At 41.9% G+C, this 21,139-nt stretch overlaps 1 protein-coding gene across 1 annotated transcript; it reads left to right on the forward strand.

Annotated features, from left to right (window-relative positions):
* Positions 1-5,863: 5,863 nt before the first annotated feature.
* Positions 5,864-13,846, forward strand: CA7 (carbonic anhydrase 7). The gene is made up of 7 exons (XM_005427440.1): positions 5,864-5,903; positions 7,892-8,089; positions 10,866-10,984; positions 11,895-11,990; positions 12,231-12,293; positions 13,290-13,445; positions 13,724-13,846. The coding sequence occupies exons 1-7, from the start codon at positions 5,864-5,866 to the stop codon at positions 13,844-13,846; spliced, it is 795 nt and encodes a 264-aa protein (XP_005427497.1).
* Positions 13,847-21,139: the final 7,293 nt, after the last annotated feature.

Raw genomic sequence — 21,139 nt, forward strand, 5'->3', positions numbered from 1 at the left:
AAGGTCGGTAGCACCTGAACTTCCCCTCTCACTCGCACCCGCCCCGTGTGCACCAACGCCGCCCCCGCCCTTCGCTGTGCCGCTCCTGGGGATCCTCTCCGCACCGTTTGCCGGCACATGAGGCCTCAGAGAGAACTGTATTAAACACGGCTTTCTCCACATCAAATCATTTCGCCCTAATAATAGTCAGAATAGGAGTAAACCTGCCCTCATCAGCTTTCCTCCTCATCTCAACCCACCCATTCTTTAAAGCAATGTTACTCCTCTGCTCAGAGTCCGTTATCCACAGCCTGAACAGAGAACAAGAAACATAGGAGGCCTACAAAAAATACTTCCAACAACCACTCCATGCCTAACCACTGGCAATCCAGCCCTCATGGGAACCCCACTACTAGCAGGATTCCACTCAAAAGAGCTCATGGAGAGTTTAATCACATCCTACCTATGCCTTGGCACTACTCCTCGTAAAATGTGGAGTATGTAAAATTTTGTTAAGAAAATGTTCTTTGCTGACTGATGTTTGTAATTTGCAAACCTGATAAACAAGGAGGGAGATTTAATCCGTGAAACAGAGCAGCCAGCAAGCTCTAAGTGATGTGCAGCTGTTAGAAACACAAATTTCTGCTCAGCAGCATTGCCTTGTTAAGGTTTGGGGCTGGACATGTTCCAGTGATCTCAGCCCCGCGGGAGGGTAACAGAGCTCGGGAAAAGGATTTCCAGCGATACACGGGGAATACAGAATTCAGCGGCCACGAGGACAAGGAACAAACCAAGGCAACTCAGTAACTGTGTGGAATGAGCTCCGAGCGGGTAAAGGGGAATTGCGGCAGGGGCACGTCAGGAGCACCAACTCCTGGAGCAGCCCACAGGAAAGCAGCGAGCCAAAGGAGGAGAAAGAGAGAGCGTGGCAGTGATCAGCAGGAGAAGCGAGACACTCATTAACCAATAGAAGAGAGAATACTAATAAATAAGAGAACTATGTAACCTGTAGCCAATGGACACTCGTCTTTGTTTGCTAAAATGTATAAATAGGGAAAAGTATAGATAGTTGGGGCAAGTTGGGCTGCTTGATTTGTGGAACACCACCAAGCACGAGGCTTGGCAACTCTGAAATAGACAATCAATTTCTCTCAGGTGTGTATTTACTGGCTGTTGCACAGTAATGGATCCAACTTATCTGGACAACAGTGCCATTACCAGAATTTATGATCAAAATGGGCATTTCTCTGCATCTCTCGATGCACTTTCTGTATGGACTTTTGAGGCATTCTCAGGCAGACTGAGGTAGAAGCCCTGAAGGTACTGCAGTCAGGAAAATCCGGTAGGATATATTTTGCATAGATGTTGCACATTATTGCAGTTATTCCTGCTTAGTATGGAGACAAGAACATATGAAATCTGTTGTGCCTATGTGCTTCTGTTATAAAGATCTTCCCATACAGGATCAGCATTGGTTGGACTTGGACAGTGTACAAAAAAGGAGAATATTTCAACACCCTAAAAGATTTCAACCAACATTTCTGGCACTAAGTTTCAACAACAAAAGAGAGGTCCTGAAATACCTGCATTGTTCACACTGATTTGTTAGTCCATATAAAAAGTCCGTTATCCTTTTAATCTGCTTCTCTTCAGTAACTTTAGTTTTCTGTATATCTGCTGGAATGATGTACACAGGAGTGCATTATTACATGGAGTGGCTTACATCTTGCAGGTGATGTACTACAAAACAGGGCTTCCTCTTTTGTTTTCCATACACAGCATCTCCAGCAAAGTTTATTTTTTCAGGCTTTGTGTTTGCTGTGCCACAGTTAACACTTCCTTTTGCTGTCATTTCAGTGATCATTGCTGGATTTCAGGAAAATTCTGTTTCCCAAAATCAAAAGAAGTCTCCTGTTCTTGCTTGCTACTACACTGCTTAATCTGGACAAACCATAAATTGCAAGAATTGGCTTAGTTCCAGAATGCAGTTCCCATACCTAGTATAAGGCAACCAAGTGTGTATAGCTTTAAAAGTCAAAAATAAGTAATAAAAAAATGGAGTATGAAGGCTGAGAAAGCCCTAGAGAACCAGGTGCCTCATTCCCCTTTTTCTGCCCCATTTTCCCAAGTATTCCTACTAAATTCCTTCTATCCCCTTGACCATCTTGGCCTGTGTTTGATACAAGCTTTTACTCTTGCATAGTTGTCTGTTAACTATATGCATGTCCTTTTTGTCCTTTTCTTCTTAATCCCTTCACTTTGGCACCATTTTTTTGTTTTCCCCCACTGCCAGGAGGAGATTCCCAGTTGAGATTTTGCCTTAGAAATCTCATGACACTCAGAAATCTCTGTAGCTGTGGGAGAAGGATGACCACTTTCAGCTCCTGAAGTTCCACTGGCTGCATGAGAATCTCAATATATCAATATAAATATATATGTATGCGACCTCAATGTATCAATACACACATATATGTATATAAATCTCAATATGTCAATATATATGCAGAAGCCATCACATTTTTGTGTTTGCAGGGAAGAACTTGAGAATTTAAATGTTGAAATTTCTATGGTCAACCAAGAACTGTAGGCAGTTCTGTTTTAAAATAAAATACTAAAAAATACAAAAAGTATCTGGAATGATTGTGCTTTTTAGTGTTCAGTGTTGGCAGTACACTGTTCTGCTTATATTTACTGTGTGGAGTATTTTTGTGCAGCTCCTGGGTTCGTTTGAAATGCCTTTAGCACACATGTAAAGAACAGATGCCAGCTCAGAGTAACCCCCTGTGGGAGCTGCCAGCATCTGTGGTGGCAACGTAAGAGGAGAGAGGAGCTGCCTGGATAAACAGATACTCTGTCAAGAGGCACAGACAGGCTCTGGAGTGATGAATGTTTTATTTAACATTTCATCTGCTCCTACCCATGGTACGTGAGCGGCTCGGAGTGTGCAGCCTGCGCCCAGACTGGTGGGATTTCTAACCTGGTTTTGTTGGCATGCGGTGACACAGCAGACATGAAGGAGGCACATATCACCTTGTTCAAATATGTCACCATTATTAATGATGTCAGCAGATGTAATTGCCAAGTTACTTAATACACTTAGAGTGCCATTGAGCCATTCATCTTGGAACCAAATAACTCTTACTGCATCTTACATACCTTAAAATGCAGCTCTGCCCCTCCACAGTGATGCAGTAACATTTATCAGAAGCATTATCCTCAAGTGACACCTCCATGTGCAACAACCTCCCAACAATTCCAGGCCTGTAGTATTATAGAGGCATTTTACCTTGGAGATTAAAATCCCCAATTTCCTCAAAACTGCAAAACTTAAATATGTCCAACTTCAATTCAGCATTCCAATCTTGGAGTTTTCTAACCACAATATACAGTCCTTATATATATAGCAATTATATAGCAATTTTAATAAAGAGAGCTCCAATTAAATAATAAAGAAAATGAATTCTATATATAAAGGTGGGGAACCTGCAGCATTCATTGTTAGTTCTGTATCACAACCTGGTGACAGGTTCAGAAGACCCCCTGCATTTGTCCTGGGCTGCTGCTCTGTTCTCTCATCACTGCTGGCACAGGGGAATAAGTGAGAAGGCTGGGGAAGACAGATTTCTGTTTTAAGGCAGCTTGGAACATCTCACTGTAGTGAATGAAATTATGTCTTCCCATCACTCACTGTGAAGGAGACACTTCTGACATGGCATGAAGAGCCCAGGAGAAATTTGTGGAAATCATGTCACTTTTAGCTCAGTATTGGAGAAATCCACACCTTGAGCACCTGCCACTCTGTTGTTCTCACTTCCATAAGTTCACGAGTGTGATGTCATTGTCCTGGATTCAAACCAGTAAAACAGAACAGAATTACATGATGACTGCAGCTTTTGAAGTGATAAATGATAATTTGAGGACAGAATCAGTAAAACCCATTACTAGAGTCAGCCAATATCCAGAGGTATCAGGGTTACAGAATAACCTGATATTTGTATAAGCAACACTGTTACCTTATATTAAAGGAAAAATTAATGTTTTCCTCATAAAGAAAGAAGGCTGGCTGGGTTGGAAGCACATAAAGTTGTCATTTACACACTGACTATCATTAATAATGATACATTTTACAAGCTAAAGTTTTATTCAGGCTCTTTCCTTTCCTCTCAGGTATTATCATTCTCCCTTTCCACTTTTGCTAAATCCATCCATTTAAACCTCCATTTTGTGGAGTCTGTTTCCTGCCATGTCTTCAGGATATTTTCACTTGTCTCAGAGCTTTTCCTGTGCCACGTGTTTGTAGAGCAGATCTGCAGAGACCTGTGTGGGTTTGAGTGAGAAGATAAAAGCTGAAGGGGTCCATGGTGCCCAGTGCAGGTTGGCACTGCAGTGCCCTGTGGGCTCACCTGAGCCCAGTGTTGATGTTTCTCTTGAAAACAGTTGCTCAGCATTCTCTGCCTTGCATGCAGGCTTCCCCAGCTTATGGTCTGCTCTTTTAACACACAAAATCCCTCTTCCATTTCTTTTCACTGCTGTGTTGGTATCTTTTGTACTTTTCCCTAGAACCGCTTTCCTGACTCTGTATCTGAGTATTTTAAGGTTCTAATTCCAGTGTGGGGTGCCCACAAGGGCCTGTGTGCCCAGACTGTTGGGACACAGCTGTACCCAGTGTCTGTGCCAGGGACCTGAGCGGGTCACAGCAGCTTGACAGGAACAAACTGAGGAGCTGACCTGAGTAAGTCGTTGTAGAACTCTCCTGTGGAGACCTTTGCAGCAATTTACATCCCTCTGTGAGTGATTTAGCTGGCATCAGCAACTCTTAAAGGTTTTATAGCTGACTATCATGGAAACCTCCTGAAAAAAAAATAAATTAATACTTACAAGGCAGTACCACAACATAAAAGTTGCATAAAATGCTCTTATTGATTTATTCCTTCCATATTCTTGATTGCATAATAAAAGAATTCCTATTTTTGTGTGCTATTGTCTTTGTGAAAATCAATGTGTTTGTAAAATGTAGCCTTGACGGAGAGCATTTCCTCAGAGCTAACGAAATTACAATGAAGGAGCCTTTTTCCTTGCCCCAGAGATGTCTTAAGACATTTTACAGCTGCAGTTTGGGTGTCTCACTGTAGCCTCTCCATGGGTTTAGCAGGGTGCAGGCAACTGCTGGATCGTTCCAGGTAACTGAGGCTTCACAGATCAACTCCTTTCTCTGGAGTCTGCTGTTCTGTCCCTAATATAACCACACTTTTAATTTTGTCCATTTAAAATGTTTCTTTAAAGTTGCAAAATTAAAATCAGATTGTCAATTCATCCTTACTTTGTTTGATTTGTTTAAAAGCAGCACAAGAAGTTTTTTTCCAAGATGAGGATGTTCTCCATCTCATCTAAGCACCAATTGTGATTAATTGCAGATCTGGTGAAAACACCATTCCATTTTGCAGCTGGCAGCAGGGTTTCAGAAGAGAGGCAGTGATGTTTCCCCCTGAAGAACACAGATGTGAGAAGGGCCAGTCCCACCTGCACACGACTTTCCTGATGCTCAGAGCTTTTTCTTCTTGGGGCAGAGAATGAGAAAACACTGAAGTTTTTTCTAAATTTGATCCACAGTTTGGTTTTCTCTCTAAGCCCTGAGACTTCAGTTATCTGAATTTTACATTTTCCTTCACCTGTGCTGCCTTAGCAAATAGGGGGAGCAGGAGCAGAGCAGGAGCAGCAAGGCTGGAGCAGGAGAACGCGGGCGCTTTCCCTGTCCTGCAGGAATTGCTTTGGCTGCTCTGTATCTTTAAGGGGCTGACCCTATCCCACGGGGAGCCGCTATAAAGGCAGGTAGGCAGCAGTGCCCTGCTCAGGGAGCTGGAGCCAAGCAGGGGCAGCTCCCAAAATGACTGGCCACCACAGTTGGGGATATGGGCAGGCTGACGGTAGGTTATGGTATTTCCGTGCTGCATCTCTCTGTCTTCCCCCACTCGTTTTCTTTCTAGAGCTGTTGCCTGAGCCCTGCAGAGCTGCCTGCATTTTGATGTCTGCAAGAATCAAGTATATACAGCAGGTAATTAATTACTTTATTGATAATCAATAGCACCCAGAAAGTGGCACCAAAAGATGTGCAAGTTTACATCTGCTGCCTTTCAGTGTTGCAATCAACATTCCTAAACTGAGGGAAACAGTTTGAATGATTTGGGGTTTTTTCAGACTGCAGATATTACAGACGGGTCCCTTTCCAAAATGCTGTTATAAAAAAGATTACCTGTGTCTCTCCAAAAGCAATTCTGTTAGGTAAAGAAGATTTAGCAGAGCAGTAATAGATCTCCTGGTTCTGTCCAGTGCTGAAATGTGATATCTAGGCTTTCATAAAAGTGAATAAAATAAGCTATATGTTATGTATGTCTAGTACATCAATAAATTGTACAGACCAGTATCAGATCTCTTACAGAACAAGTTATGCTTTCTGATTTGACAGTTTTTAATTTAGTCCTCCTCCTTTGCTTCCCACCTCCACGGCTGCGTGTCACAGCGCAGGGGGGATGTGGAGCTCCTGAAGGATTGCCACGGTAGTGTCGTGTAGTGCCTGGATCCTTTACAGACACGGTGGATGAGAGCCTGATGCTGGCCAATGAGACAATTGCATAACTTGCTGGAGTCTCTCTCCTTGCAGCAATTATTTTAGCTGCTGAGTGTCCAACAAGAGTCTTTTGTATAACCTTCAGGGGCCAGTCTCTTAACAGCAATTCCTTTAGTTTCTGTGAGTCTGAAAGCACAGCTGAATACCAAGTGAAGCTGGTCAGTGCTAGTAAGTAACATTATGTATTTGTGCTTGTAGCTAGGAGTAATAGAGCCATGGGTACTCTTATGAAGCTTCTGAGAGCCAAATGATATTGCCTTAGCTTGTGTAAGAGCATTTAATTCCTAGATCTGCTTTCTATGCAGGATGAGAAAAGATAATTTTATAAGCTTAGCAGAAAGTGTCAAAGCCAAGTAACAGTGTAATAGATCACTGTTGTGTTATGTAAACTCAAGGACACTAAATACCTGTGCTTGATTTTAAAAAAAGCTTCCCCTTGTGAAAGTAAGTGAGAATGCTACAATTAAAAATGTGCTTCTTGAGAATCCTGAAGTACAATTGTTACTGTTCTGCTTCATGCATAGAGTGGCAGAGGAATTTAATTGCTGCTTTCACTACCATAGCAAAGTAGAAAATGAGCCATAAGAAACAGGAATTCTTAGACATGGATAAGCTTTTGTTATGTTAAATGGCTTAAGAATCTTCCAGCTCTGGCAGCAGAGTTCTGCTATTAAATTGAGCCTTTTCCCCTCTCTATTGAGGTCAGAAGTCCCAAAGTGTTAATTATCATCCTGTATCCTTCACTCAGGTTAGAGAGATACCATAAGGGGCATGAGTGAAGAATGGAGCTGTCTCAAAGATTTACTGCAGTCATAAAATTATTTTAAAAATAACTGCATAGTCAGTAGCTAAGAGATTGAGTCATCTGCATCTAATTTGAATTGCTGGAGCTTTTACACTCTCTTTCCCAGGGAGAATTAAATGCTTTTTCTTTGGGGAGTGTGTTTGTACATGCAAATGTTTACACCTGTACCTACCTTGGAACACCTTATCAAGGTAACTGCAGCCTCTGCAGAGAGAGTGGCACAAGTGACTGGGGGTACAGCAGTCTCTGCCATGATCTCCTCAGTGTGTTCTGGACAAGATATTTGAATCCCCATCTTGTTGCAGCCTGCTTGTGCTAATAAAACCACACCAGCCTAGAATTTAAATTAATTTCTCACATTCCAAACGTTGGAGTCACTCTTGCTGAGCAAGCTTTATTTCGAGCCTCCTGCAAACCCATAATGACCATTCTGTGTATGGCAGGAAGGAAATAATGCTGCTTTCCTTTGCTTGCTGTTGAAGGCCCTTCCGAGTGGCACAAGGCTTACCCCATTGCCCAGGGGAACCGCCAGTCCCCCATCGACATCGACTCTGCACGGGCCGTGTACGACCCCAGCCTGCAGCCCCTCGTCATCTCCTACGAGTCCTGCACCTCGCTCAGCATCTCCAACACCGGCCACTCCGTCATGGTGGAGTTTGAGGACGCTGATGACAGGACAGGTGAGACTGGCACAGCCAGCTAACTCAGAACACCAGCCTGGGGCTTCGTGGGGGAAGTAATTAAGTACATTCTCTACGGAATAACTTCTATGATGTATAATTTCAGCTTAGAACAAGGCATGTGACTGGAGCTGTTTATATTTTGTCTTCACTTGAAGCCTCCCTAGCAATGCAATATCACAGATCAATAAGCGTTTCTTCATTAGGAAAAGCTCTTGCGTCATGAAAATGAGAAGTTTGATTGCAGTCCTTTTCTTTTAGATGAGCATTGAAGTTTGCTGGGCATCTCTCCAGCACTGCCAGACCACATCCAGCACCCAGAGCAGGGATGTAAGCTCCTCAGTGCCCTGGCTTGTGATCACCCCAATCAAAGATGCCAACTCATGTGCCAGCTCTGGCTCAGTGCCCAGCTCCCACCTACAGGGAAGGGAAGAGGATAAGCAGAGCTGGGTCGTGCAGCACAGTCCTCATAATCATAATCACTGCACCAATTTGTACCTGGACAAGCTACTGTTACCTTGCATTTTCTTTTCTCCTCCCTGACTTGTAGCACTTTGATTTCTTCAGAAATTAGAAAATCTTCAGCTCATTCTGGGTTCTGAGTTGGTAGCAGCCAACTTTGGATGTTGGACTGTCTGCAGTTGCACATTATTCTTGTCTCAGCCCTTGGCAGAGAATGTAAATTCTTTAAGTGATTGATTTCTTATGTTAGGTCTGTTTCCATGGTAGACTGTGCTTTTACATCTGGGGGTAGGGGAAGAGCATTCAAATGGAGATAATAAAGCAGCTGATAAATGGGAAGAGTGCATTAAAAAACAAAACAAAAAGAACTGGAACAATTTGTAAGCCTATCAGCTGATTTCGTATTCCTTTTGGGTGTGCTGATGGATGCAAGCTAAATAGGATTCCTTGATTTTGCAAACAAATTACTTTTTCTGTGAAGTGGCTTGTCTGCCCTTCTAAATAAGGGCTAAAGGTTAATATTCCAGACATCTTATTTCAAAATTTCTCTTCTGGAATGAATTTGAGAACCTGCCCTATGGGGTGGTAAAGTTTTTAAGCATCTTATCTTTACTGAATTTGCAAACTGGGTGAGCATTTTCCACTTTTACTGTACAGATCTGTTCAGAATAACACCTTATAAATAGAATTTGTAAAACCTTTCTGGAAGTATTATCTTAGCTTGGTAACTACTTCAATGCAATTTTCAGCTGAACTGTACCTGTGTAACAGTGAACTTTATTCAGCTTTAGAAGTTAAGAGCATGTATTACTCTGCACTTAGTGGCACAGACTCAGAGCACCTGCCAGGAATGAGACCCTTTCTACACTAAGCAAGTCTTGTTTCAATAACACTTCTCCAAGGAAGATGACTGCTAGGAGTGGGAAACATGGTTTAAACTGCTTTTAGTTGTGTTGAAATAGATCTAGTGACTCAAAGCTCTGCATAAATGACACAACAGAATTTTGACAGTAATCCATAATAGCTAAATTTCTTAAAATATTAGGGACAGGTGATGCATTCTTTTGCTAACTTTAGAAAAATGTACTAGGAGTATTTATATCTTTAATTAATATCAAAACCTTTGCTTTGGCAAGGCCAGTTTCCTGCTTAAAGGCCAGCTGGAAGTACATGCACATGTGGTAGCACCATGCAAGTCCCATTTTTCACTCTTTAAATAAAATGTTATGAACTGCACTGAGGATACAAGCTTTACACATATTAAATGTAATTGTAATTTTCTTAATGTGAGACTGATCAGGTCTTGAGGTCTGTTGGGCAAAGTGAGATTTAGTGGCATATAAAATTACAGGGATTACTGATGCTGTGATAAAATATCTTCTATAGGTGGCATCTTAAACATTTGTCTGTGCTTAGGTGTTATTTCTAAATGATGTATGAAGTTTCTCTGTGGCATTTCCTTACCTTTAGAAGGTGATTTGAGGTTGAGTGGTGTCATGTGAAGTAGCAGCTATTATATTTCCTCTTTTATGGGATCAGGTATTTAAAGGAAATGGAATATAGATAACCTCCACTGAAAGTAAAGATACTGTAAGAAGGAAATACTTATCTGAATTGTCTAGCTGATGTTCAGGGTGTAGGGTTTCCTTGCAGCCTCCTCCTGTGCAGGTGAACAATGCCAGCTGTCCCAGCCTTTCCTCCCAGCAGAGCTGCTCCATCCCTCTGCTCATCCTGGAGCCTCCTCTGGGCTCTCTGCAGCAGCTCCAGGTCCTGGCTGTGCTGGGCCCAGGGCTGGGGCAGCTCTGCAGCTGGGGTCTCACCTGAGGGGCAGAGGGACAGGATCCCCTCCCCTGCTGCCCACGCTGGGCTCAGCCCAGGGCAGGGGGCTCAGGGCTGGGGCAGGGCCAGCTCTCACCCACAGCACCCCCAGCTCCCTCTCCCAGGGCTGCTCCACCCGTTCCACTTGTATTTATTGTGTTTACCAGGAAAGGCATAACCATAAGGGTGGTTACAACATCTTCATGTGTCAAATATGCTCTTTCAAGAAAGCTACATATTCTGTACAAGTAGCCACACAGTGGTTTTAATTTACTTTTTTTTCAAATGAGTTTTGATTCTCTCCATTAATAAATCCATCCCTCTTAAATGCCTGGATGATGCATCTTTTGCATGCTGGCAGCTTGGAGAGGCTTCTGCCTTTTTTCCACTATTGTGCCAACTAAGTGGTTAGTTTTACTTGTAGGAAGCTAAAAAAACCAGAATGCTTAAGATTTCTTCTCCTGTTTTTTATTTCTTTTTTTGTTCTTCTGCCCAGCAATCAGTGGAGGGCCCTTTCAGAATCCCTTCCGGCTAAAGCAGTTCCACTTCCACTGGGGCACCACTCACAGCCAGGGATCAGAGCACACCATTGATGGAAAACCTTTTCCCTCTGAGGTAAGGATGTGTTTTCACAGATGGGATTATTTCATGCAAATAATGTTGTCACATGACTTTGTCTGCAGTGGGGGCAGGATTAGGATTCTGATTCCTCGCTCACCATAGGTAGGTCAGCCATCCCTGCCCTCCTCAGCTGGATGGGGTGAGGAGAGATAAGGAGATAAGGAAAGGCTTGTGAGTCAGGATAAGGGCAGGGAGAGCTCCCTCACCAGTTACTAACACAGCAAAACAAAAGATCTATTAACAACCAAATCAGAGTAGGATAATGGCAAATAAAAACTCAATCTTAAAACAGCTTCTCCTCACCCCTCCTTCCTGGGTTTAACTTTACTCGCAGCTCTCTCCACCTCTGCCCTGAGTGGTGCAGGGGGATGGGGAATGGGGGCTGTGCTCAGCTCATCCCAGGTTGTCTCTGCTGCTCCTTCCTCCTCAGGGGAAGGGCTCCTCACATCTTCCTGTGCTCCAGTGTGGGGTCCCTCCCACAGGGGACAGTGAGCTCCTTGAGCTTCTGCAGGCTGAGCGCTTCCCATGGGCTGCAGTCCTTCAGGAGCTGCTCCAGCCTGGTCCTTTCCATGGGTGCAGTCAGTGCTTCAGGAGCTGCTCCAGCCTGGTCCCTTCCTCGTGATCACGAGCTGGGGAAGCTTCTGGCAGTTTCTCACAGGAGCCACCCCTGTATCCTCCCACTCCCAAAGCCTGGCCATGCCACCCCCGGGTGGGCTGTTACAGAAAACTTGCTGGGTTCCTGCCCACACTCATGGACCTGTCCAAAGGATTGAACTTCATGTTTCCAGCAATGCCTTTGGCACAAAACTGTTCTGTTATGAACAACTGTTAGTGCTATCAATGAGAAACCACGTTGATAACTTCGATCACTAATTTAATTCCTATTTGTTATTTTTCTTTAAAGCTCCACTTAGTACATTGGAATGCCAGAAAATATGCAACATTTGGAGAGGCAGCAGCAGCTCCAGATGGCTTGGCAGTAGTTGGTGTTTTCTTGGAGGTAAGAATTGCAAAAATAGCATGTTTACATGATAAAAAGCATTATGCTGTAAAGTGTTTGAGGACTATGCCACATATTTAAGAAGTGCTTAAGGAAAACAGATGACTTACTGGAAGCATTAATGCATTGCAAATTGCTGAAAACTTTGGTAGGAATGTTCAGATTTGAGTAAGAAAGCAACCCCTAATCAAAGCATAGTTGTAGTCATACTTATTTAACCTGTCTATTCCATTCTTTTAGATTGGAAAAGAACATGCCAGTATGAACAGACTCACTGATGCTTTGTACATGGTAAAATTTAAAGTAAGTTCTAAGCTCTTTAAATTTGCTTCTGGGATACCCTTTAAAAATCATGCTCATGTACATCTTTGAGACAAAAATGAAAAACCACCCACCCACAGATCCTCCTGTAAGTAGAACATAACTGTAGTTGTAGATTCTTTTTCCTCTCCAAAGTTCATATAATTTTCCAAATCTCAGGTGCATCACAAGGCCATGCTGACCCCACTGGTCATCCAGAGGTTCTGCCTTTCTCAAAAAGTCTGAAATCCACAGCTCCCTGACCCTTGAGACTCAGCTCTTAAACTCAGCAAAATAATCCTTCTCCATGGAGCCTCAGCTGGCACAAGTGAAAGCTGCCTGTTTGTCTTTGCTGCAGAGCTCTGTCAAGGATGATCTCACTGAGGTCCAGAGTTTGTTCCTGAGGTGTTTTCTGAGTGACTGAGACCCTTTTGGATGCTCCTTCAGCCTGAAGAATGTTGCTCTAGACTGTGGTACTTAAGGCAATCACTGCTTTAGGCAGCACCCCCTTCTATTTCTACCAATCTTTTGGTTGATGTATCTTCCTCTATTCAATCCACCTTCCTCTAATTTTAGACTTGAAGGTTTATTTTTTAAAGCCAGTATTTACCATAGTAGACAATAACTATAGGATTTGAATTTTCCTACTAAAATAGATGAGAAAGAAATGAAACAAAGAACTCTGCTGTGATATTATCTATACTCACACTGAACACTCTATACAGAACACATTTCCTGCATTATTTTTGGGGCTGTTGTGACAAGAGGTGAATTTTGGTAGAGACAATGATGCAAGATCTCAAAGTCCAGTAAGTCAGCATTAGGCATCACACTTGCCATCTACTTTTGGCTAACAGTTATAAGGCAGCCAAACCTTTACAGAATTCTCCTTTTCTCTATTTTTAATGTTAGCTTAACATTTTCTTCTCTTTCAAAAAAGTTATTTTACCTGCTCTTAAAAGTAAAAGGATAAATTTCAAGTCTATTTGCTTTTCCCAGGGAACAAAAGCTCAATTTAGAGGCTTCAACCCTAAATGCCTCCTGCCCATGAGTCTAGATTATTGGACATACCTGGGTTCTCTGACAACACCACCCCTTAATGAGAGTGTGACATGGATAGTGCTGAAAGAACCCATAAGAATATCAGTCAAACAGGTAAATTTCTGATACTCTGTTATTGTAGCATTCAATGCTGGATAAGCAGGCAAAGACTGTTTTGATTTGAAATTAGGCTAAGTTGAAAGTCTCTGAATATTTGGCCTGTTCAATCCTCAGGGCTTCTGTTGATTTCTGTTAATACTCTCTAGGAGCTTTGCTTGAACCTGTTCCATTAACTGATTAAAATATACTGAATATCTCCTTTTAGTCCTTTTTTAAAAATATTACTGTTGATTGCCCCCTTGAGCAGTGAATTGTTTCCCCTGAACTTCCAGCTGGAGAAATTCCGCATGCTGCTCTTCACTGGTGAGGAAGACCAGAGGATCCAAATGGCCAATAACTTTCGCCCCCCTCAGCCTCTGAAGGGGAGAATTGTCCGAGCTTCCTTCAAGGCCTGAAGAAAACTGATAATGGCCCTGAGATATCCAAGAGCTTCCACATGTGAGATACTCTAAACAGAAACTCTGGTCTACAGACCATTCATGGAACACACAAGGCAGACATTTCCATGAACCCTCTGCTTGGACAGGGACAATCTTCTGGCTTTCTATTTTATTTGAAGTGCTCATTCTTTGGAGAAATGGCATCTTTTTAACTATTTAATATAAGGGATAGCTGAGTGAACTAGGTTTGTTATCCAAGACCTGAAACTTTATAGAATTGACATCAAAATCCAACTTCATATGAAGTGGAAAATTGTGTAGTGATCTACTAGTGCTGATGGCCACAACTTCTACTTGTCTCATTTAATACATGAGGAAACAATAATCAAGAATTTTGGACAAACTGGACTTAAATTTCCCTTACTGATCTGTTACCATTTGCTGAGCTCTGATTTAAAGATTGCTTTCACTGTATTCTTGCTTCCTGATGACACAGCGTGTGAGTAGCACTAGAAAAAAGTTCTTTACTCACCTCAAGTAGGCCCTGGTATGAAACTTATATATATATTTTAAATCTACTGTTCTAAGATGCTATCTTACAATGTAATGCTGTGTTAAAAAGCAGAGTTATGCAATGTTATTTAGGCATTTGTCCTTTCAGACCATACAGAAGACAGGACCACAGTGCCCTGGTCAGGGTCAGTTTGGTTGAAGAGTTCCTCTGTAGTGATCCAGGCGTGTTCTGTGTTCCTCAGTTGCTCAGATTCTACCTCAGCTCAGTGCTATGCTCTGCAATATGACCTCCTTCAGTGTCTGCCCTACAGAGACCAGGTATTTTGTTTCCTTTAGGGACCTCACATGGGTAGATCTTGTCTGCCCCGGGTGAGCATTGCTGCACAGACCCTCCCTGCCCCAGGGCTCCCTGGCAGGGATGCTCCCTGCACACACAAGGCTTCAGCACTCCTGAGTCCTTTTACCTCTGCAAAAGTTGCTTTAGAACAGCCATGTGTTGGTTCTGCAACTTAGGGACAAAATTCTGACTCTGGTACTCAATACTGTGTTCTCTGTGACTACCCACAGTCAGTTCCCAGCTCCTTGAGTTCTGGGTCTCACATGGCCTATTCTGCCTGTGTAGTTCAGGCAGAAATTGCTGGTGTCGATCACTTTGCATCAGCTGAGATGGAGAAATCAGGATGTACAAGGCCAAGGGAAGTGGGGAGCAGGGAGAACAGCAGCTGCTGTGGCTGCTCCCCTTTCTCCAGGGAAGGATGACACAAGGTGTGGAGCACAGTACAAGGAGTGAAAGACTGGAGTTCTGCTCCTCAAATCTCCATGGTTTTTCTGGTACACTGACCTAAAACTTTGTTTCTCAGTCTCCTCTTATGTAGAAAGAGGGTAACACTGACCTCTACCTCACAGGGCTGGTGTGAGGGCTAATTCAGCATTGTTTTAAATGTGAGATTCTTATCCAGGAGATGCTGAAGGCAATGGAAAATACTTACAAAATGCAATGGTTTTAGCTATTATGAATGTATTATGAACTTTGCTAGTAATGCAAACTGGTATTGTACAAACTCTATTTAATGTATCTTAATTTCTTTAACAAATTAAATAAATGAGACTTTAAAATCACATGTGCATATCATCATCCTTCTTTTTGAGAAGAACCACCTCTCCCTACTTACAGCATCATTTTTCTTGGATTTTCATTAACAGAAATTATGTTTGATGTTTTCAACAGTTGCATCTCTTTTGGATCAAGGAATGCTTTGACTGTTTATCTTCAGTTCTACAGAAACCTTCCCTAAGCTATTGTGGAATTATCTAAGTACAGATAAGAGTTATCTCTCTCAAGTTTGTGGACATGTTTTTAAATTCTAGAAATTATTTCTGACACCTCTTTTTAGTGTATATCACAGTTCTTACCATCTTCTAAGATTAACTCTTTCTGTTTCAGCTTAATCCTTTCACCTAAGTTCTAACATGATATGTACCTTGAATGACTTCTTGCCCAGAGTTAAATTATTATCATTAATCTTATGTTGCTGTTAAAATTTACACTAAGAGATGCATTCTAAAATGCAAAAAGTCTTTCAAAACACCTTACATTTTGATAGCCAAAAAAAAATTATTTGGGTCAAATTTAAAATATAACCAATATTATTTACCATATGTACCATAATCAAGCTATCCCAGCACTGCTGTGTTAATATTAGTACAGGTGTTCATAGAGCAGCACTTTCAAGATCAGCACTTTCAGTGTTTTCCTCTCATTTTAGGCATAGGTAGAGGAGAGACCTCCCTGTCTCTCACAGGAGGTAAGGAGGGCTTGTGTGCTGAAACTTTGTCCAGTTTTCCCCAGTTCCAACACTTCATTCTAAAAAAAGTTTATTTACTCTCAGGACGTGTCTGCTGTGACCTTGCACCCAGTACTTAAGCTTCTTTGAGGGTGGTTTATCCCTGAGCAGCAGAAGGATAATGTTTAGCTTACACAGTTATTGTAAAAGCTCAGCCATTGCAAAGAGCTTTAAATGCTGCATTGCCCCAAGGTGTTGGGTTCCAGGGAGAAGCTGAACTGTACCTTCCTGCAGAAATAAATTTTATTTTGCTTACAGAGTATTTTGGGTTGGGTTGGGTTTTTTTTCCAGTTGTTGGATGCAAGAACATGATCTATTTTTTACTGCAAGGAAGTAAAATATAAAAGAAATACTTTTATATTCTTTGTTGTTTCTTGAGACCCCGATCATCCAATAAAAGCCACAAATATTGTATTGGATAAACACCTATTGAATGCATTTCATTTATTTTGAGACTGAACAATTCTAAACCACGAGCTATCCTTACCTTTTACCAAGTTGTTGTGTTGAAGGAAAAATGGGAGTTGACTGTAATTATTGCAGCAAGAGTTCACTTACCTTCTCCTGGGATTGCAACCATCCTGACTGAGAGAACAGAGGCCTCACATTTAGGACAGCAACTGAACTTGCACAGAGGTAAAAGCTGGATTAAAAATGCCATCTAGTGGCTCTCCCTCCCTTTCTTGCCACAATGCTTAGAACAATTGTTAAGGCCCATTCAATCAAAATACAACAGATGAGAGAATTTTACTCTGACAATTTGTAGATATGAGTGATTGCCATTGAAAACCCCTTGCTGGCTCTGTACATGTAGTCATTGAAACTCCTTCCTCAGATAAAAATCAGTCTGACAAAAGAAACTCCATAAACCAGTTACAATTTTTTGTTCCTCGTTTCACTGCTGAGCAGAGAGATCCTCTGCTTGGTGAGCTGCACACTCTCTTAACTTTAGCTTTTAAACTTTAATAGCTGTAGTTACAGTTCAACTTTGGGATTTTTTCCCCAATCTCTTGCAAGCAGAAAGATTTTTAGGCAGTTTCCATCATACAGTTGCTATGACGTAGCAGATTTATAATGATATGTTTCATGATGAGGGTAAATTTATCCAAATACAAGAACTGGGGAAAAGTTTTGCAAGGTACCTCAACACCAGATGGTGCTTTTGCCAGAGTTCAAAGGTCAGAAAGATAAAAAAGCGAGCATTTCAGGAAAAAACAGATAAGCCTGAAGAAAATGGGGTGTTACCTTATACCTCAGTGTAGCTGCTTTCCTCTCTGAATTCCTCTGCATGCAGAAGTGACCTAACAGCACCGAGCATCAAAGGAGTGTCTCTGCTCTGCCTGGGAGAGTGGGGGTCTTGCACTTTTTCTCACTTACCCTGCGGAAAGCACAGCAGAGGACAGAACCTGACTGACTTGCACAGAACTATTTCCAACTTGCTCAGCTGTAAGGCAATGAACTTCAGCTCCTCTGATGTTCCATTTATGCTGCTACCTGCAGTGCATTTGACATTTAGTAAAATTTCAGCATCTTACTTCAGGTTGTGAACAGCAACATAGTAACAGAAATAATTTCATTTCATATTGACACAGTGGAATATTAAATAAAATTTAGGAGCCAGCTCACCCTGTTTTGTCTGTTGGAGGAGCAGAAGGTGGAAGGAGGAGAGAGAGGAAAGGAATATAATCACTTTTTTACCCATGAGCACTTCTTCCCAAGACATAAGACTTTCCTGGACTTGAAAACTCACCCCAAGAAATGTAAATTTACTTTTACAGTGGCACAGAACCTTAATGAACATTTGTTTGTTTAACTAAAACCATTTTTAGCAACATCCAATAAAAATGATCCATGTGGCGTTCAGATCCCATTACAGCAACTGGGAAGACCTTTGCACCAGTACAATCACATTGACTTAAACTGGGTCTTCAGATTAACCCCTGCAGCTCCAGACGTGCTGAGCCTCTGCTGCAAGGAGAGGCTAAATGAAGCTGGAGAGCTGGAATGGCACCTTTCCTACCATTGCTCATGGTGTTTACCTCTGTTCATTGATGTTTCTTGCAGCTTGCCTTCTTTCCTAGCACTTGAGTGTTTGGTTTAGATTGCTTAGTAAGACCAGACAGGAAACAGCTGCACCCAAACTAGAAACTGCATTTGTTCTAACAGACCTAGAGCCTCCTTCATTTCTCCATTTGTTGGTGGGGTTTGTGTGTTTATAATAAGAGATTTCTGCATCTGCGGTGCCAATCTGCCTTTTGGGAAAATTCAAAATATCTTATACCGCAGATGAAATGTCATTATTCACAGGGCAAGATCCAGCCAGCAAACGGGACATTCCTCAAGGTGCTCAGCACGAAGGGGCGGTGCTGTTTCCTTTCCAAAAGCTGGTTATTAGACTGTAGAGCTTTTTGTGCAAAAAGCACAAAACTCAGTCTGTGTTCACTGAGATGGGCCAGAGAGAAGGTTTGTTCAAAGGAGCCACTTTCCTTTGCATGCTCACAAGTTTCCAAAGGGTTTGGATCTATTACTGTTTTCTAATCTGTATCACTAGGCTGACTCTCTTTATTGCAGAAAAACTTCTGAAAACTAGGAAACTACTTTTAGTAGTAATTTACTTTTTTTTTTTAATTCAAATTTTTTGCTGCTGTTCAGCTTTTGACAAAAGGATTAGCTATTTATTAGAAATATTAGTCCAATTTTTAACTTGCTTTCGTAGGTATATCTGGCTTATTTGGTGTTTCTGATCTTTGTGTGTCCCCATAACAAGAAATGTTTACAAAGCATCAGGAGTCTCAGACTTTTCATGAATATCAATGAGGCCACAGAAAGTAATCTGTGCTAGCACCTGCTGTGAAGGCAGTGCGGATGAGGGGCAGCTGTTTGCAGCCTCTGGAAGCAGAAGATGTTTAAATTGCACCAAAGTAGCCACAGCTGGTTTTCCAAAGGAACAAGCAGGGAGAAAAATAACATTCTATGGGAAAGAAGGAAACCCCAAATAGTGCAGTCTGGCCGAAACAAGAACACAGAAATGAGTTCAAAAAGGGATTTATACAGAAAACCAGAGTTGCTGACTGTACAAGTCAGCAGATAAGACTGTTCCTTGAAAAAAGTCTAAATATAGGATCTGCTATATTTTAACATATAGCTGCACCTTAATACAATACCTGGAATTAGACTCATTTTCTTATAAAGATGGGTAAGGATTTTCTTCTGGCACAGGACTAAACTTTGCACACCCATAATCAGCAAAGTCAAAACCAAATCTGAGCTTTTTTAAAAGAAACTAGAGTTCTAATTTTTTCAATGCAAATTAAGAGCACAGAGCACTATGGCAACCAAGCATCGTTGCTACAGAAATTTGCCATTTTTATTTGATATTCCTAAAGGCAAAAACACTGCAAGCCTGAGCAATACAATTTCTTTCCTCAGATGATATTAGAGAGTAGCATTTCTACTATTTTTTTCCTTTAATTGTATATATCACTTTAGTTCATCAGCATAATCAAACACTCCTAAGCAGAATCTAAATCTCAATTCAAGTTGATATTCAGCCCAGTCAAGTACCTTCAATATGGTATTCCTTCTTGTGTTCAGAAAGCGTGGAGTGAAAGGGACATCTCCTGCAGGACTGTTAATTGTTCCACCTTCATTTACATGGTTCCTAAGTCACTTCAGCTTTATGCATATGAATTTTTGAAATTACTGCATGAACATGTGAGCAATTAGTTACAGTTTTCAGCTGAAGAGAAGCATTTAACCACGGTAGGAGCACAGGAAACTCAGAGCAGTCAGGCTTTATCAGTTTTGTAAATGGTACAAAAGCTGAAAATTGGTAGGGCAGAAGAAAGAATCATTAAATCATGGAGTATCCTGAGTTGGAAGGGACCCACAAGGGTGATTGAGTCCAGCTCCTGTCCCTGCACAGACACCCCAACAATCCCAGCCTGTGCATCCCTGGCACGATGCACAAAGGCTCCAGGAGTTTGGCAGCCGTGCCCATTCCCTGGGGGGATCCCGAAGCTGCTTTTGGTGTATCTGAGCACTGCACAGAGCAGAGAGATGCAGGTAAGGGCTTCTGTGGGTGTCCTCTTTCAGCTCAGATTTGTCAAGCAGATAAAATAATTGCGTCAAACTTAAGATGGTTTGTTTTTGTTTGGGTTCTTTTTTTTTTTGCAAGTGCTAAAATACTGTTCTGAATTTTTTTGTTAAGATGACCTACGTTTTTGTATGTTCTTCCATGCAACATAAAACTATCGTTTCGTTGTTTTAATAAAAACAAGAAACAAGTGAAAGTTCAGAGTCATGGAAGAAGATCGGCATCTTTCCACATGAGATAACCGGGGAGCATGCTCATCTTATTCAAGATACTTGCACCACAGTATTCAACTAAAATTCCTTGAATACAAAAAATAAAAATACACTGATAGTATCAAAGCCTCTTGTGACTTGCGAGCCTCTGTTTTTGCAAAAATGATCGTTAGAGGTTTTAAGGCAGGGACTACTTAGTAACCACTGCGTTAACATCAGTAACTACTGATTAACCTCCATGCACTTTGGGCCCATTCCTTCCCCTCGTTACCGGGCTTAGAACCGCTCAGTGGAAACGCTAACCCAGACAAGCAGTCATATGAAACCAAAAAACCGGGGAGTCAGCAAAATGAGCCCTTTTGTTCTCCATAATTTATATGGCGAGTTAATTACGAAAGTGCTTTGCGATTTTGAGCCCCTTCAGCCGGTGTCCTCAGTCCTGAAGGGTGTAGAATCGTAGTGGAAAAAAACCGGAAAAGCCGAGGGGTCCTCCCTCAAGGAAACAGCGTGGCTTTGAGCGTTATAAATGAGGAAGAAACCCCTGCTGGCGTTTTTTCTTCCTAACACGTGTCACTCGCTTCCTTTTTGCTCTCGTTATCGGGCTGCGCAGGGCCGCGGCGGGCGCGGGGCGGCGCCGGCAGCG

The sequence above is a fragment of the Geospiza fortis genome, unplaced genomic scaffold (genome assembly GCF_000277835.1).
Source record: "Geospiza fortis unplaced genomic scaffold, GeoFor_1.0 scaffold18, whole genome shotgun sequence".
Lineage (NCBI taxonomy): Eukaryota > Metazoa > Chordata > Aves > Passeriformes > Thraupidae > Geospiza > Geospiza fortis.